The following is a 19,377-nucleotide window of genomic DNA, read 5'->3' as shown; positions in this document are numbered from 1 at the left end:
AGACCAACTTCAACAACACAGCGAAACACTGGCTGAGTGAGCAATACAAAGTCAACTGTAGCAATGATGAGACCCTGATCTCATTTGATAGATCAAACAAATCTAAAGCACAAATCAAGATTTATTTTTATTTTATGAGTGTTTGCCTGCATATCCATAAATGCATCACCATAAAAAAGGCATCAAATGCCATAGACTGGAGTTGTCAGCCTATATATGGTGAAGGAAATCAAACCAGGTCCTCTCAAAGACAGCAAATGTGCTTAACCACTGTGCCATTTCTTTAGTCCTTATAGATCTCATTTTTAAAGTAAGGAAAATACAGAAATTACTTGTGAAGGCAATACAAAATAATCCATGCATTAAGCCTAGCATAATAAAAGTCCTTCTCTAGGATCATTATTATGTTTGTCTAGCAAGCAAACAAAAGAGTTACCAAAACAAAAAGAAACATTGCTTACTGTTATCTGACTCAATCCAGCCAACCTCATGGTCAGAGTTGGTGACATAAAGTACTTAAATGCAAGGTCTAGACTTTCCTTATCAAAGCACAGTGTTGTGTCCAATGGCTCTTTCACTGTACTCCACATTAGGTCAGCCATATTACGAGCCGCACTCTGTCGTAACTCCTGATCAGAGAGCTTGCATAAATACCTAATAATTGAAAAACAGAAAGCACACAAACTCACCAGACACTTCCGAAAATCCCAACAGAAATTCACAAACATTCCTTTGCTCCAAATCTCCATTTTAGGTACCAAGTCCATGGAATCTTTACATTTACTTTTAACTTAAATTTTTACATTTATTTATTATGTGTGTAGGCATGTGGGAGTGTGCCACAACATGGGTGTGGAGGTCAAAAGACAACTTATGGAGTTGGTTCTTACTGCCACTTCCATGTGTCACAATGGTCAGAACTTGGGACATCAGACTTCAAGTACTTCCATCCACTAAGACAGTTAGCTAGCTGCAATTTAAACGATTTTACTTAATGCTTTAAAAACCTCGTAATTGTAAAACTGTATCACTGCTTAGATTCCAACTTGACCTCACAATTGTAAAGATCCAAGTCATGTATCATTTGGTGCTCCATAATGCTTTGTCACTCTCTAAAATCTGTCATAGTTACAGTTCCAGTTTTAGTCACTACCAGCTGACTTTATAAGAAATAGCACATTTCCTTCCTAAACACTGGCAAACATTGTTAAGGTAAGCATTCAAAGCACTGGAGTTTTTTGTTTTCCTTCTAAAAACCTATAAACATGAATTCTTTTTTAAATTGTTAGGACTTTGTTCACATCTGTGGTTGTTAATTCTGTTATCCAACCTTTCAACACCTTGGCATCTGTAAAGATGTCATACGTGCCTCTCAATGCTAAGCTTACAAGTGTTTACAATGTGACTCCAGTACTGCTCCCATCAAAAGGTATCTATTTTTTTACCCCACTGAATCTGGATTTTGTCAGAATTTACTTTTGCCAAGAAGGTATCAACAAAATATCTGATATAAGAAAGCTTAGAGCTGCTGATCTTGCCCTCTACTGTTACAAACTGTCCCATCACTAAAAGAAGAGACGCAAATTTACCTCAAGAAAGAACAAACTCCGACTAACCAACTAATATCAAGCAATTATCAAACATGAATGAGTATCCTATTTCACAACACCAATTAGGATAACCACAGAACAAGGTTATCCTCAACCATTCAGTTTAAGCCACGCCAGTCCAAATAGTTAAATTATCTATCCTACTAAGTATGAGAAATGATAAACACCCCTTACATTGAAACACTAAGTATGAGGCAGGGGTTGTTTGCTTACATAGCAAAAGCAACTAATACAAGGCTTAACCCTAGACTCACCTGTATTTCCTTTCTTTTCTCTTTAAGTGACCTCATTTGTTCTACTAGTTTCTGAATACTTATGCTGACAATGGGGTTGAGAGAGGTTTCCATGTGTGTATGAGTGTGGTGTATGTTTTATGTGCCTGTGTGCACATAACCACACATGTGTATAGAGAGCAAAGGTCAATATGGGATATCTTCTTCAACTGCTCTCAGTATCACCTTTACTTAGTTATCTATCAACTTATTTATTTAAATATTTACTTATCTTATGCATCTGTTCTGCCTGTTTGAATGTCTGAGCACCACTTTTATGCCTGTTGCAAACAGTTATGGAAATTAAATCCAGCTCCCTGAATCCAGCTGATCAGTGAGACTTAGGAATTTGTTCCTACTTCTTATATCTGAACAGAGCATCCGAATGCAAACCCTGTCAAATCCCCAGTCCTCCTGCTGACAACTAAATGAGCTTCTAATTGAGAAGAAAGTCACATTAATGACTCAAAAGCAGTACAAAGTCTTACCTAAGCTTTCTCAGTCTTTTGTGTCACTGTTAATGATATCCAGCGCATACAAACATTCTGAGAGGAGTGGGTATTTATGTCATCTGTAATGTTGCTTTTTTCTTTTTTTAAACTTTTTAAAACTATATTTACTCGTTTTATGTATGTTTTGCCTGCATGTATGTATATGTAAGATGCCCATGCTTGGTGCGCATGGAGGTCAAAAGAATGCACTGGAACCCTTGGAACTGGAATTAAACCACCATGTGGGGCTGAAAACTAAACCCAAGTCCTTTGCAAGAGCAGCCAGTGCAGTAGTCGCTGAGCCATCTCTACAGCCCTGCACTGCTCCCTCTTCCATACATACAGCCACATCACTGCTAGTCTCAGTGACTATTTCCACTTAGTGTATCTATTTTCAATATAGCCGTCAATAATCTGGGTATACCTAATGGAATTTCTATCTACAACATGGCACTGAACTTTTAAATTGGTCCCTTAGTTTCTCATCAATTCTCTATAAAATTTAAAATGTGAACTTTATGAAAAGCCAAGTTGGTCTTTTAAAAACTATTATGACTCATCTGCAACATTGGTAAATCCAAATCCTGCCAGTAGCCTACAAAGGATCTGAGTAACCCGCCCTTACTCAGAAGTACACCTTACATCATAAACATACCTCCTTTCTTACACGACAGGCTCACACCACCCACTCCACATCACCTGATCAAGACTATCTCCGAGTCTTTGCCCTATAGTTTTTTCCTTTAGAACATAACCTTGATAGCACGTAATTAGCTGGTTCACATCCTTTAAGCTTTCCTATTTCCTATCTTATTACTTTACTTGTATGGCACTTAGCACACCCAAGACATGCTGATATTCTGACATTCTGAAACACCTCCAACAGTATCAAGAAAAAAGTAAACACTCAGAACTTTACAAATGAGGAAAACTTGCAAAGAATTCCAAATTTTTAATTTAATTTTTAAAAATTAAATTCAGTTCATATCTAAGCTATACAACATATCAACTTAGGTTTCCTTCTTAGGCTAACAATAAAACTCAAAATCACTTCCACCTCAAAAAGACCTTTCTCATTCCCAAATTTTAACTTTTGTGTGTTCATATATATGTGTGTGTGTGTGTGTGTGTGTGTGTGTGTGTGTGTGTGTGTGTGTTTTCACTTTATGTTTAAAAGGAGGTCTCTCGCTGTCTAGATCTTCATTAAATAAGCTGAGGGTCAGGGGCTCGAGGGTGGGGTGAGCTTCCAAGTATCAGTCTCCAATTACCTTCTCACCCACAAACCTTTATTCTCAAGCCTGAGTCTATATATGGACTCAAGTCCTCACATTTGTAAGAGTGCTTTTCAAAACTGAGTCATCTCTGCAGGCTTTAGTCCACCCAGTACTTAAAGTTATAGTCCACTATTCTTACTGTTCCTATTTCTTTCCTCATATTTACCCTATGTACTTGTGATTTCTTATATACCATAACAAGTTACTTTCTAAATAAGCTGTTCTATAACATAATATTTAAAACTACTTACTGAATGAACTCAGTAAAACCATAATAAGTCTGTTTAGTTCTTCCTAAACTCACATGTAAAATACAAGAATAAATAATTTTCCAAAATGTAAATATCAAATATAAATGTATACACATGCATGAAAACTACTACATACTTATTTATAAACTGAAATCTTCCCTATAGGATACATCTGCAAGGGTCTTTCAAAAGCAACAAACTTGTTATAAATTATTTAATAGTATTATTATAGATTTACTTAATTAAAGAAATTCAGAATACTTACCTGATAACATATGTTCTAAAAGGAATAATATGCTGCATGACAGCAGGGATATGTAGCCATATCCTAATCTATAAGTAAATGTAAAAAAAAAAAAAAAAAAGTATAATAAAATGTAAGACATTTTAGAGTCTTCCAATTAATTTAAAGCAAATCAATTAACATTTGACTTCCTCTAAAACCCCACATATTTATAAATTATGAGTAGGATAAGCTATAAAAATTAATTCCATCAATTAATCTAATTTTTATACAATAGCATGTATACAATACATACAATACCACGCTTTCTTCCTATATTGAACGAGTTTTGTAAAAAAACCTTCTCATCCTTTATTTTAAAACATATTAAGTTACATGATTTCTAGTTATCTCAATATTCATGTGAGATATTTATGTTTCACAGTTGCACGCGCATTACAGTATCAGTAACCTATAAGAGGATGATCTTGGCTGCAACATGCACCACTTCACGCTCCTCAGTGCTCATCTGCCACACCTCGCTAGGGGAGTGAGTCCTTCCTCCCCATTTCATATACACCTTCCACAAAGCTGCAGCACTTCACTATAAGGTACAAGTACAAGAGTTCTTCCATGAAAAACACATGCAGGGTAGGGCATTAAGGTGCATATCTTTAACCCCAGTAGTTGGAATAAAGGCAGAGGCAAGGGTCTCTGAGGGAAGCCTGATCAACACAGTGATGCAGGGCAGTCAGAACTACAGGGAGAAACCCTGTATCAACAAAATATACATACATACAAACACACACATACATATATATGTGACCAAAAATATGTATATATACATAGACAAAGTAGGAACTGAAGAAACAGCTCATTCTCCTACACACACACAAAATTTTAAAAAATTTTTATTTACTTTATGTGTATGAGTGTTTTGCTTGTGTGTATGCCTGTATATATCATGTGCATCCTAAATCTGGAGTTGTATATATAGTTGTGAACTGTCATGTGGGTGCTGGGAATCAAATCCAGGTCCTCTGCAAGAACAAGAAGTGTTTTACCCTCTGAATCTTCTCTCCAGGCCCTAAAAATTTTTTAAAGAAATATTTGCCCCCATGTATAAAATACTGAACAATGTAAAGATTAAGCCAAATTAAAGTGAAGCTTAAATGCAACCAACTGAGGTTTATGTGCAAAGAGTAAAAGGTGACTCAAAGCACAAAGATACAAAATGAGCTCAAAGGCTCTTAAAAAAAAAAAAAAAAATATATATATATATATATATATATATATATATATATATATATATATATATATATATATATATATATATATATGGCATGGATACTGACTGTGTTTGCCTGTCCAGAAAGCAATACTTCCTACAAAGTTCCAGAAATTACGATAGAAAACAAACTAAAGGATGATACTAAATATGAATATACTTTTCAGATTTATCTTTGCTAACTCTTTGTGCTAATAAAATTCTAGCAAACCTCTAACTACACGTTAAATGTCTCCCTAATAGTGGGAAAATGTTCTCTGTTCTCCAAAGCTTATAACAGAGCTATTTTTGATGAAGTAGCAAAATAAAATTCTTAACCAAAACAAAACAAAAACTGTCAACCTATTGTCTGATCTGGCATGTAGATATGTGAAATTACATAATCCTAAATGATTTTTTATATTCAAAACCCTCTGTTCCTCCACTTGTAAATACAATGTTAAGGGGGTGGGAGAGGCAGGATCTCATTATGTAATATCTCTGGCTGGCTTGAAACTCACTATGAAGACCAGGCTGCCCTTCACCTCAGAAATTCATCTACTTCTACCTCTCAAGTGCTGGGATTAAAGGCTGTCCCACCAACCTGGCCAGATCAGTATGAACACAGTGTCCAGTTTGTTCTGTCCTGTCCACCATGATAAGCTTCCATCTCATTATTTTTACTCAGTAAAATAAACTGCACTGTTTTTGAAGGCATATTATTTGTAAAGTTTACTGTCTTCCTAGTTTGACACAGAAAATTTTCAGAAAAGAGCTAAGAACAAAAGAAAAAATACTATACCTAGAACCAAATTTAACCTAAAAGAGAAGATAAACTACCATGTGGGTCAACAAGCCTCCTCTTTTATGTTCTAATACTCCAATCTGTGACCTATAATAAATGTTGGGATGCTACTTTTCCTAAAGACTTAAAAAAGTAACAGCAGAAAATAATAATTTTTTGTTAAGTTTCTTTTCTTTGTGTGGCTAAATCTAAGAAAGGATATGTACAAGTGGGCTGCTTGGACAAAAATAGAAATGCGCTAACCATCAGACTGGTACTGAAAACCTTTAATCCAGATTTGGGAAAGACAGGCAGGTGGATCTCTGAGATGGAGGGCAGCCTGGAAGCGAATTCCAGGACAACCAGGATTACATAGACACTTGTCTCCAAATAATATTAATAACCATCATCATCCTTATTATTAGTTTCTTAGTTTTCTTTCTGTGTTGGTAATTAAAACTCTAGACACTAGTTTTACTGTGATACAAACTTAGTATTATAAGTTTAAATTCTAAAAGATTACAGTCACCACTCCTAAAGCTACTTTTACTCAAAGAGCCATTACTGTACTAGGGCCTATTGGGGCACACATTTAATGTGAGTATGCAAATCTCTGATTTCCAGGCCAGAGCTTCACAGCGAGACACCTCCACAACTTCTCCCGAAAAGTGAACTACTGTAAAATAGACATACTAATCTAGTTCCCAGGAATATAACTATTTTTATGGGGCATATGATTTATACTTTAAAAGAAATAAGGACTCATTAAGGCCAGTCTATCTATGTTAGATCATGTATATTAGAATTTGGAAGTTATTGTTTTTCTTTATAGGGAAAGAGCTCCTTTACCCCTTATTTTATTCTATGTGAAAGCTCATGTAAATTCCCAAATAGGAACAAGCCTCAAGGAAAGAAATGCATTAAAAAAGTGATGAGGATAGACAGGAATGGTTCATGTAAGCCAGGGGCATGGCAAGTTTGAGGTCAAACTAAGTTAAACAATACTCATTTCAAACAAAAAAAAACAAAGTGAAACACAAATTACAGTTTTATATAATGACCTAACAGAAGAAACTACTGTGTTCCAGCTGGACGTGACGCACCCACAAAATCAAGAAATTTACAATATCTATTTAAATTTACAAAAGACACTGTTTAGTAAACTGAAACAAGATTTCACTGTGTAGACTATACTGTCCTTGAACTCACACTCCATCTGCCTCTGCAGTGTAAGGATTAAAGAAAAGTGTGTCTCTATGTCCAGCATCATTAATGTCTACTTATATACTTCGGAAAAAATAGGATCAAAGTACCAAAAAAGTTTTTAAAAAGTCAAAATTTCTAATGTTTGTCTGTTTTATTTAGATAAACTGCTTCTCAAGTACTTTAAGTCTCATGTGGCCCACGCTGAACTCAAACCTGCTTTGTAGACATCCTCTCCATTAACTTTTAAAGGGAAAAACTAAGGCAGGAAGAACTTCTATTGGCAAAATTAGACTGACGGCCAAATACTTTATAGACAAAAGGAGTAACAAGCAGTTTCTAAGTGCTTATCTATACATCAGGTGCTACTATACCACCCTTACACTGAGTCTCCTTTCAGATCTTTACTGACTGAGCACAGACACCAGCATGCCACCGCATGTGCATACGAGTCAAAGCCTCCTGCAACCTTATGAAATCTGAAGACAGTAAGGAAGGCCATCATGCCTGCCACAAGTACCTCACATCTTTCCAGACCAAGATTGCTTTCACTGTCAAACTGTTTAATTTAATCTTACAGGATCCTCTAAGGCAGTCACTATCATTCTCATTTTAAGATTAAAAGTTAACATTTTAAACTAAAATAAACTAAAATAAAAACATGTAACATTTAAATTCAGAACTAAAATCCAACTATAAATCAAAGGGGGCTCTAAGTGTGATGGTATGGACCCTAAATTCCAGCAATGTCCAGGCAAAGCAAAGGCAACAGGAACTCTAAGAGTCAGGAGCCAGCCAAGACTGTCTCAGTAAACCTTGCCTAACATGCACAAAAAGTCGAAATGGTACACACAAGAAACATGCTATATTCACCTTTTCTATATTAAAACTTTTTCAACATATATAAAAGCCATGGAATTATGGATATAAAAGTGATCTTGGTAAAAATCATTTATTGAAATCACAGACACAGGCAGGCACACAAATATATCTGAGCAACACCAGCGTGCACTGGTAGAGGTCATCACTGGAAACAATGCAGCACAATACTGGCCAAGGACTTTCCATATACTGTTTTTATTTTATATAAATTTCATTTAAATAATACAAAAGTTTAGGTTTAGTTAATTTGCATTTAACTTCATCTATACTCTAAAATAACCACAGTAAGTTATTAAAGGCTTAATATACAAATAATAAAATTACTTCTCTGATAACATTTCACTGTGCCTCACAGTGCTGACAGTATAAAGGGGAAAGCACCATTACATCATCATATGTGATGCAGAGGGAAATCATGCATACTTCAATAGTGAAGTAGATAAGTATCATTTAAATAACACAAAACATTAGAAAGCAGAACGTTTTCCCATGACAAAATCCTAGACAAAGGTTAATTTCAACACAAGGCTTTACTTTATATAAGATTTTGACTTTATATAAAAAAGGTAAGGGCAACCTTTACTTATTTTAAATTTAATAGGTGACTAATTTTACTCACATAATTTTATTACCTTCTTAATATAGACTTACATATTTAGTTTTCAAATTATGCAAAAAATTATTACACATGCAAATTAATCAAAACCTGTGACTTCTGGACAAAAAAAAGTTCATGACATTGAAATGCAGAATATTATATTTAAAAAGTTCAAGAATAATTCCAAACAATACTTACATTAGAAACAACTGTAATGAATGCATGTGCTATAAGAAATGGTAAAGTCTCAGGAGTCCCATATTCAAAGCAATCCTTCATGAGAGAAAGGCCATTTTTCCCACAAAACAGACAGACATAACGGAGCAAATGCAAGGGTACTTCTACATCCTATAAAAACAATTTATTAGAATTCAATTTCAGTTTATTAGCAACATTGAATCACAGATGCAAAAACTCAAAAGACAAAAGAAAACCAAACATATTCCATAAAACTTAGAATATAAAAGATACTTACATTCATATCACAGAATGCCCCTAATATGTTACTTTCTTGTGTCGATATATCCTAATTTAAAAAAAAAATTAGACCGTTATTAAATGGTGATCTTAAAAGCATACAATTTCTAACAGTGATCTTCTAAAATCCTAGGAAGTGTATCTGACAACCATCAACAGCACCATCCCCTACTGAAGTGACAGTAACTCAGCTCTCAGGTGTTCTTAGAGCCTTCTCCAGAACCCTTTCCTGTAGTACAAGCTGTACACTCTTCCCTCATTCTGCCCAGGCTTCTTTCACAGTGCCTGGCAAGTGTCAATAGTAGTCTACAACTGAGCCACTGAGCCATAACCCTAACTTTCTTGCCCCCCCCCCCTTTTTTGGAGCTAGGGTCTCACTATGGAAGCCCAGAATGGCCTTGACCTCATAAGTTTGCTGTCTCTATCTTCACTGTAGTTGTGCATAACCACACTGGGCTTATTTTTCCTTCTCAACTAAAAACAATTCAGACAATGTAAGCTTTCCTTAAGAACCAGGGTGACTCTGTGCTGGGTAGAGTGCCTGCTTAGCACATCATTACCACTGGGGGGCACACTTCAAAAGAGTCGGGTGGTTCTTATTAATATAAATTAAGAGATTTCCAAACTACACTCTGGAATTCTCTACAGATGTACTCCAGAGGTTATGTGTTCCAATATATAAGATTTGACTACCCAAAGCACACTCGTTGGTGACCATCTGAGCAAATATAATGTTTATGGAAGGTAAACCGTATTTATCAATGCTTAAAATATGAACTGCTTTAGACCTGCAGATGATCTTTTAAATATTTTAGTCTGAAGAAGTATCAAGAGAAATGCTGGAAGTTTTATATATAATCACATTCACTGAAACTACTAACAAAATTAAATTCAACTAATACTCATAGATCAGGTAAGTAAATGGTAGCATAAACACCCACTTTTAGAGAAACTATCAGAAAAACAAACTGAAAAGAGCACTGAAAAGAAAGCACCAGAGGTCCTAAGTTACTCAATTCCCAGCAACCACATGATGGCTCATGACCATAGATGATGAAATTTGGTGCCCTCTTCTGGCCTATAGGCATACATGCAGGCAGAACACTATATACATGAGTATTAAAACAAACAAACAAACAAACAAACAAAAAAAACCACAACTTATGATCAAAACCTGATTATCAAAACTATTTAAAAACAGGATCATGCAGTGCTAGAGAGACGGCTCAGACATTAAGGGCACTGACTGCACTTTCAGAAGACCCGGGTTCAAATCCTAGCTCCCACGTGGCAGCCCACAACTGTTGATAACTACAAGATCTGACACTCTCAGAGACATACATGAAAGCAAAACACCAGTGCACATTAAAAAATTAATTAATTAATTAATTAAAAAATAAAATGTGATCATGCTTTCAGAGTTTCAATCCTCCTGGCTTTAGTTTTCTAAAGCTAGAGTTTCAAGTGTGCAGTACAATGCATGGCTGACCACAATTTCAGGGGAGATTGGAGTGGGATCTGAAACAGGGTCTCACACAGCCTAGGCTAGTTTTGAAATCCCAAAGCATCCACGGGCTTGAACTTCTAACCCTACTCTCATCTGCCAAGAGCTGAGATTATAGGTGTTGACCAATATATATTTCTTTTTGGAAAGTCTGTAAAAAAATATAGACTAATTAGTTAAAAGCTGTGCTTTGTCATTGTGGAAGCATTGAAAAAATATATAAGGTTCAAGTCTTTTAAAATTTTTATTTTGCATATTGTTTTAAATTTGTCGCACTATATATAACACTCCTCTGAAAGGATTCATTCATTCACCCTTTGCCATTACCTGTCTCACATAAATTCTTAAAATGGTCTGAAAATGACTGGCAAACCAGCACAGGTAAGGCACTGCAACTGCATCAGAATGATCTAAGTAACAACATTTCGCAAAATAGGTATATGAAACCTAATTGTTTTCAACGTCCTTAATACCAGAACTTCAAATTACTCTCAACAAAATGTTTATGGTTCAGAATGTAGTTCCATGATAGAGCACTTGTCCCAAATGTTTAAAGCTGTTCGTTCTCAGCAAAAGCAGGAAAACTTCCAGAATTTAAGAATTCCTATGGCACCATCAAAGTACCAAGTCATTGACTAAGAACCACACTGAAATACTAGTGTGGAACAAAAACAGAGAAACTCTAAAAAGGTTTTCAACTTAATGTACAACAATGTCCAACAGTTTCCATAGGACCTGATTCCACAGAGACCAGATCACCTGTCTTCCTTGTCCCAGTTATCACTCTGCCTCTCCCTTCCCAGTGGACGGGGACACACACACACACACACACACACACACACACACACACAGCCAAATCCAGATTACAACTACACTGTAAGCTGTGTTTATCATATAAAATTATACCACATTTCAGAAGCAAACAAAACTTTTTTTAAAGTGGGTAATTAAAGACTGAAGTAATTCTCTTATCTAATAGCAAATACTACTCAGTAACTAAGCCATAGAGAACTGGAGGTTATGCAAATTAAAGTTACGCTTAAAGTCAGTACTTAAATTCATAGTAGTTATAGATTTCTGAGACAACACTAAAAACAAGAGGAAAATCTTGTAAGATCTCTCAGATGGCGATTGTTGCCAAGACTGACAACTTGAATTCAATCTTCAGACTCCTCATGGTAGAAAGTAGGTACTCAGTCCTAAAAGTCTCCTCTAACCTCAAAAAATTCTTGAAAACACATACACAGGCACATACATACACTAAACAAAATAAAGTGCAACAAAAATACTTTTAAATTTTTTATTTTATGGCAAGATCCTGCTATGCAGCCTTGAGCAGCCTTGGAATGTGCCATCATATCCAGTTTTGAAGAGGTAATTTGTTTTTTTGAGAAACAGTCTCATATATAGCTCATGAGGGCCTCAAGATCACTAAATAATCAAGTGTATTCTTAAATTCCTGACCCTCCACCTCCCCAAAACTAGGATTATGTGGTGCATGAACCTTCCCAAAACTAGAAGCCTGAAACACCATTTAAAAGCATATGCCTATATAAAATTCAATTTAAAAAGTCCTTTACAGTTATTTTTCAGAAAAATAATTTTATTAAGGTTTTTATCGGATTTTTAATAAAAATTTTAATAAAATTTCAATAAAGTAATTTCACCTCATTTTATAAAACCATTACTTTCAAACAAGTAACTACATGGAATTATCTTGAAAAATAGCAATAACAAGATGCTTTACTACAAACAAAAAGCATAAGCACTAACTATAACATTTACACAATAGTATCTCTAATAGGGGAACTGATTCAACTGACTTTAAGAAAAAAATATCCAATAAAAAATTACAAAATTATCAAATTTAGTATTATTTATAGTGCTCTTATAAAGAATTTCTTTTTGGTTCATATCTTGAGCCAAGGTCTTACCCCGAAGCCCAAGATGCTCTAGACTTATTACAGTTGGCCTACACTGGCCTCAAACTTTGATTCTCCTGTCTCAGTCTCCTGAGAACTGGAATAAGAGGCATGAGCTACCACATCCAGTTTCACTAAACAAAAAAAAAAAAAAAAAAAAAAAAAAAATTCACTAGCAAGGAATGAAGGCAAAGCTGACGGATCTCTGACTTCCATGCCAACATGTCTGCAATACAAGCTCCAGGCTAGAGCCAAGAAGCTAAAAATTAAGGTTCTGCCCTAGAAACTAATTAATTAATTAAATAAAATTAATTTTTGAATAAACTTTACATATCTAAATTTTTAATGAAAAGTATTACTAGTATCTTTCAATATCAATCTGAAAATGAAAACAAAACTTTTATTGTATTCTAAAGATCAAAATTTAAAAATTTTTTGATTGATTTTCATCTCACATCTGTGGTGTTCTGCCTACATGTGATTCTGTGTACCATGTGAAAACAGTGCCTTCATAGGCCAAAAGAGGGCATGGGTTCTCTGGAACAGCTGGGTGCTGGGAATCCAACTTGAGGCCTCTGGAAGAGCAGCCAGTGCTCTTAACTACTGAACCATCTCTCCAGTCCCTAAAGATTAAAGGTGAGTAATTTATTTGTTTTAAAAAAAAAAAAAAAAAAAAAAACTGACTTTTTTTGGTATGTTAGTGTATCTTATTATATATTCTTTACAAAATTTCTATACAGAAACGAAACACTAAATTTTAGAAGAAAGCACAATCTACTTCAAAATGTTCTTATCAATATTTCTAATAGGGCAAATAACCATTGGATGGGCTATGTTTTCTCAATATATTTTGAAAATATCCCAATTAAGGAATTATTTTTCAGATGAAGAAAAATTGTTAAGTATGAAGGTTACAGAACATGTAGGCTTAAAAAAAACAACAAAAACAAAAATAAAAACAATTAGGCTGGCTGGTGCTGGTGAACAGCACTCAAGGTTAGGGAGAAAGAAGGAGGCATATCTTTGAGTTCAAGGTCTACGTGGTGTACAGAACAGCCTGCTAGTTACACAGATGAACCCTGTCTCAAAACACCAAAAATAAGAAAAAGAAAGGAAGTGGGGGGGGGGGGCAAGGAGACAGACAAACAGCAAAAATTCCAGTACATAGGAGGTAAAGAGTCAAATTTCAATGCCAGCTTGGCCTACATAGCACACTCCAGACCAGCCAGCACTATAGAGTCAAACTCTGTGGATGGGTGGGTGGATGGATGGATGGATGGGTGGATGGGTAGATGTATGGGTGGATGGGTGGGTGGGTGGATGAATGGGTGGGTGGGTGGATGAATGGGTGGATGGGTGGATGGGTGGGTGGGTGGGTGGATGGGTGGATGGATGGGTGGATGGATGGATGGATGGATGGGTGGATGGATGGGTGGATGGGTGGGTGGGTGGGTGGATGGATGGATGGATGGATGGGTGGATGGATGGATGGGTGGATGGATGGATGGATGGGTGGATGGGTGGGTGGGTGGGTGGGTGGGTGGATGGGTGGGTGGGTGGGTGGATGCGAGCATGTGGCAGATTCACATCTCATTATTTTAAGCAGATTATCTAAGATATAAACAAGGACTAGGATATAGCTAAGGTGACAGGGTATTTGCCTAGGAAGCACAAAACCCTATATTTGATCTCCAGCATCCCATAAGCAAATACGGTAATTTATACTTGTAATTCCAGCACCCAAGACAGAGAAGGAGCTCAAGGTCATCTTCTACTACACAACCAGTTTGAGGCCAACTTGAACCCAGTTTATAATGATAATAAAAACTACAATACTTTGCCTTTCCACCCCATCTAAAGATGGAATTTACAATTTTCTTCACAACCCCTTTGAACTTTGAATGCCCTTATGAATTATATCAGTCCCCAAAACATAACATAACTCATTCTTTAGCATTTCACAGGCACCCAAGACGCCTCTATCTCAAGCACCCCTAAAACCAAACTGTGGGTAAGCTTGCCCACCTGAATAGAAACAGTAGCCATTAAAGAAAATGCAAAGAACCAAGCACAGAACAGCCAGACTGCTGAGACTCTGACCTTAACCCATCCAAATCTAAAATAAATGCAGTGTATAAATGAGCCACACAAACCTATTAGGCGTCCCACCAGCCCCTTTCTCAGAGAATAGCAAGTAATAAATTATTGAACTAAGGAAAATATATCACCATATATTCTCAGTTTCTGCTTTCTATAAATATAATTATCTTTACAAATTAAGTTATTACATTTCTGAAAGAAATTCTTATAAAAATAACACAAGTGGAATTAAGCAGTTTGACTTATCAAAAAAAAAAAAATACTATTTACAGGCTGGAGTGATGGCTCAGCGGTTAAGAGCACTGACTGCTCTTCCAGAGGTCCTGAGTTCAATTCCCAGCAACAACATGGCGGCTCACAACCATCTGTAATGGGATCTGATGGCCTCTTCTGGTGTGTCTGACAGCTACAATGTACTTAAAACTATTTAAAATACATATATATATAATTTGTTAAGCTATGCTTATTAATGAAAATTTCTAGTCTGGCTTGTTTTTAAGAATGAAATTAAAACTTTTTTTACAACTATTTTTTTAATTTTATGAATATGTGTGGGCTTAAGTATATGTTTTCCCACCACATGCATATAGGAGCCAAAAGACATGAAAAAGAAGGGGTGAGATCCCCTGGAATTCAAGCTACAGTTGTGCATTACCACATGGGTGCTGGAACATAACCTGGATCCTCTGCAACTATTATTTTTACTTTTGACAATGTTGAGACCTGAACTTAGGACCTCATACAAATGCCAGGCAAGCACTCTGTCATTGAACTATATATGTCCAACCACTGTTGTTGTTGTTTTAAGTCATAATGAATAGAGAAAAGTTTAAATCACTTAAAATTTAAGTTCTTCTGAATTAGAATTATATTTTGGCAATAGCAGTAATCTTTTTCTATCAAGCTGGAACATAATTACATAGCTGTAATCCAAATACTCAGGCTGAGGCAAGTGACTTCAAGGCCAGCCCTAGAACACACAGAAAGTTCAAGGCCACACTGCAGGACAATACATTGAGACCCTGTTTCAGAGAGAAAAAAGAAGGAAGAAGAAAGGAGAGAATAGAAGACAGACAGGGTAGCAGAAAGAAAACTTTCCTTCAAAAAAACAGCCAGTTTCAGCCATTCACAGATAAGGAGGGACTAGCAAGCTTAATAGGACTTGATAATAAAGAATCATCATACCTATTTTTACATACCTCTATAGTAGGATGAGTATTATGCTTGTAAGCAGTATATAAGGGAAACTGAATTTGAAAAATTTTTGCTACACATAGTAATAGTTTTTCCTTTTCATCTGTATTCCATAAACTAAAAGGATCAGAATTCTTTGAAGATTCCTCCTCAGTCAGATTACAAATTCTTGTAGAGTTTGATTTTTTTTCTATTGATTTTTGTCTTTCTGTATTTCCTTCATTACATTCTCTATCTATACTCAGTGGTTCTTCCGCTTGATTACTCTGATCTTGCCACGTGGAATCTATGTTAATGGTAGTACAATGTTTACAAAGCTGGTCCCGGAGCACTTGAACTTGGGCAATCACTAAGTTAATAAGTGCACATACTACTTGGTTAAAAATCTCCAAATGCTTATATTCCTTGAAGCAGCATAGACATTGCCTATAAGAGAAAATAAAATGCAGTAAATAAATGCTTCCTAAAGAAGGAACAATGTACATTTTAATAAGTAATAGAAGAAGCAAATACTAAAATATTTTCTTAAACATTAAGTTTCCCCTTTCTGCTATGGCAGCACTGTATAGAATCACAGGCTGGGTATGGTGGTGCATGCCTTTAATTCCAGCATTTAGAGCAGAAATGCAGATGGATCACTGTAAAGTTCAAGGACAGCCACAGAGTTATATAAAGACCCTGACTCAGAAAACCAAAAGCAGTAGTAGCAATAGTAGTAGTGGTAGTAGTGGCAGTGGCAGTGGCAGTAGTAGTAGTGGCAGCAGTAGTAGTAGTAGTGGTGGTAGTAGTGGCAGTGGCAGTAGTAGTAGTAGTAGTAGTAGCAGCAGCAGCAGTAGTAGTAGTAGTAGTAGTAGTAGTAGTAGTAGTAGTAGTAGTAGTGGTAGTAGTGGCAGTGGCAGTAGTAGTAGTGACAGTGGCAGTAGTAGTGGTACTAGTGGTAGTGGTAGTAGTAGTGATAGTGGTGGTAGTAGTAGTGGCAGTAATGACTTCATTAAAGTGTTTTATCATCTAACAAAATTCATTATCTACTACATTTTTAAATGAATTCTTGAAGCCTACTTAAGATGGGTATTCTGACCCTATCTTCAAAACCAAACACATTCAGAAACACAAATCACTCTCTTTTCAATGTCAGTTAAAAACAAAAAAAAAAAAAAAAAAAAACAGGAAATGTCAAGTAAGTATTACATACAAATCTAGTTCTCTTAGACAAGTTCAATTAATAGCACAATGCCTGGCATACTGCAGGTAATTAAAAGATGATACATACACAAGTACCTACTTCTAATTATATTATTATCCAAACACTGATGACAGATAATCAGCCATTACTTATAACTTATTCCTTGAAGTATTAGCAAAATGACTCTACATCTCCCAAAGAGATCACCATCAGACTAGATGACCACAAAGGGAAATAATCTCATTGTTATAGGTATGATAAACTTAGAAGTATGATCACAAAACACTTGGCACACATTCATTTAAAAGGTAAATCCTAGTTTTCTTCTCCTTGAGAGCAGAGGGACTGATTGCCACTATGGATGAGATATCTAAGATTAGGTCATAAAAAGACCATGGTAACCTGAAGATCCAGCTATTCCACTTCTGGGCATATACCCTAGAGATACTCCAATATACAACAAATATACATACACCACAATGTTCATAGCAGCTCTATTTATAATAGCCAGAAGCTGGAAAGAACCCAGATATCAATGGATACAAAAATTGTGGTACATTTACACAATGGAGTACTTACTACTCAGCTACCAGAAACAATGACTTGACCAAATTCTTAAGAAAATGCTTGCATCTAGAGAATATCCTCCTGAGTGAGATAATCCAGTCACAAAAGAACAGACATAATATGCAGTCACTGATAGTGGGATGCTAACCCCAGAGGCTCGGACTGCCCCAGAAATAACTCACAGACTGTGTGAAGCTCAAGAAAAAAAGAAAAGAAAACAAAACAAAAAACAAACAAACAAAAAAAAAACATTATGCTCAATCCTTACACACCAAGAAAACGTTGAGTAATTCCAGGTTACATCCTGTTTTACATGTATTTTTTTGCTCATTGTAACTAGTAAGACCTTAATGCAGAGTATCAAACCTTAAAGAAAAAAAAAAAAAGAAAAAAAAAAAGCCAAGCACTGACAAAAATGTATTTGTATACATTTATGCAAAAATGTATAAATTTTTTTCTTTTATCTTTGTTTTTTAAAATAAAGTTAAAAAAAAAAGACCATAGTATAATTAACATTCAAGAACCTACAACTGAGGTTTCTATAAACACTAGACAACAGATCCTCTAGCCCCCTGTAAGCCTCCACATAATTGTATCATGAATAGTACCTTAATAAAAATCTTATGATAAGCCCAACACAGAATTCCAAAGCTTCTATTCCACTGTAATATTATTTCTAATTAATTAATTAATTACTATTTTTGGAAAAAAATGTTACATTGATTAAATAAAGGGAAATTTACTTCAAAAGTTCCTTTCAGATATAAAATACCATATTACCTTTTTTCCCCCTGAGATAGGATCTCACTATGTAGCTCTGGATGGCCTACAACTCACTATGTAGACCAGGATAACCTCAAACTCTGCTATCCACCTACCTCAGACATGAAAATATTAAGATTAAAGGTGTGTGTCACAAAACCCAGACATCTATTTGTATGTATGTTTGTATGTGTACATTCCTATTAAGGCCACAAGAGTGCATTAAGTCCCCTGGATCTGCAGTTGCAAGCAGTGGTGAGCCACAAGACAAAGAAAGCTATTAGGAACTGAAGATGAATCCTCTAGAAGAATAGTGAGCCTTCTCTCTAACCCCACCCCACAACCAATATTATATATGAGGAAAACAAACAAAACCTCTTTAATCTAGTCTCAAAAGGCAGGCAGATCTCTGAGCTGAGGCTAGAGTGATTCCAAGTGAGTGTGCCAGGACTAAAGTGAGACACCAGCCCCAATCTCAAACAAACAAACAAATCCCTCACAGTGTTTTCTGATGAGCAGCCTGCCTACCTCTTATCTCCTCTTTTTTCCACTTTTCCAATACTTCAGAAAATCCAGGACTTCGAGTATCCTGGGAAAGCCCTCTTAACTGCTGAGTCACATCCCTGCCCATTTTTACATTGACAGGGTCTCCCTTTTAAGTTGAGGGTGGCCAGGATCCTCTTGCCTTTGACTCCAAAATTTGAGGATTACAGGCATGTACCACCAATCCAACTTAGCTTCTTCCTATAATACTAATGCAAACTTGTCTTTAAAGTGAGAAGTTGCAGTATTGGGCAGTTTCTTAGTAAAGCT

At 35.8% G+C, this 19,377-nt stretch overlaps 1 protein-coding gene across 3 annotated transcripts in view; it reads right to left on the bottom strand.

Moving 5' to 3' along the window:
* The window catches only part of USP34 (ubiquitin specific peptidase 34), a 181,468-nt gene that overhangs the window by 140,666 nt on the left and 21,425 nt on the right, over positions 1-19,377 (bottom strand). For all 3 annotated transcript variants that reach the window (XM_080920351.1, XM_080920352.1, XM_080920353.1), the window contains exons 3-7: positions 16,058-16,478; positions 9,331-9,381; positions 9,054-9,203; positions 4,164-4,231; positions 462-654 (exon numbers count right to left, since the gene is read on the bottom strand). In XM_080920351.1, coding sequence (XP_080776477.1) covers positions 462-654; positions 4,164-4,231; positions 9,054-9,203; positions 9,331-9,381; positions 16,058-16,478 — 883 coding nt within the window. The remainder of the gene's footprint in view (positions 1-461; positions 655-4,163; positions 4,232-9,053; positions 9,204-9,330; positions 9,382-16,057; positions 16,479-19,377) is intronic.

Source organism: Micromys minutus, assembly GCF_963924665.1.
Source record: "Micromys minutus genome assembly, chromosome: 1".
NCBI lineage: Eukaryota > Metazoa > Chordata > Mammalia > Rodentia > Muridae > Micromys > Micromys minutus.
This window is presented reverse-complemented; position numbering and strand designations above follow the sequence as displayed.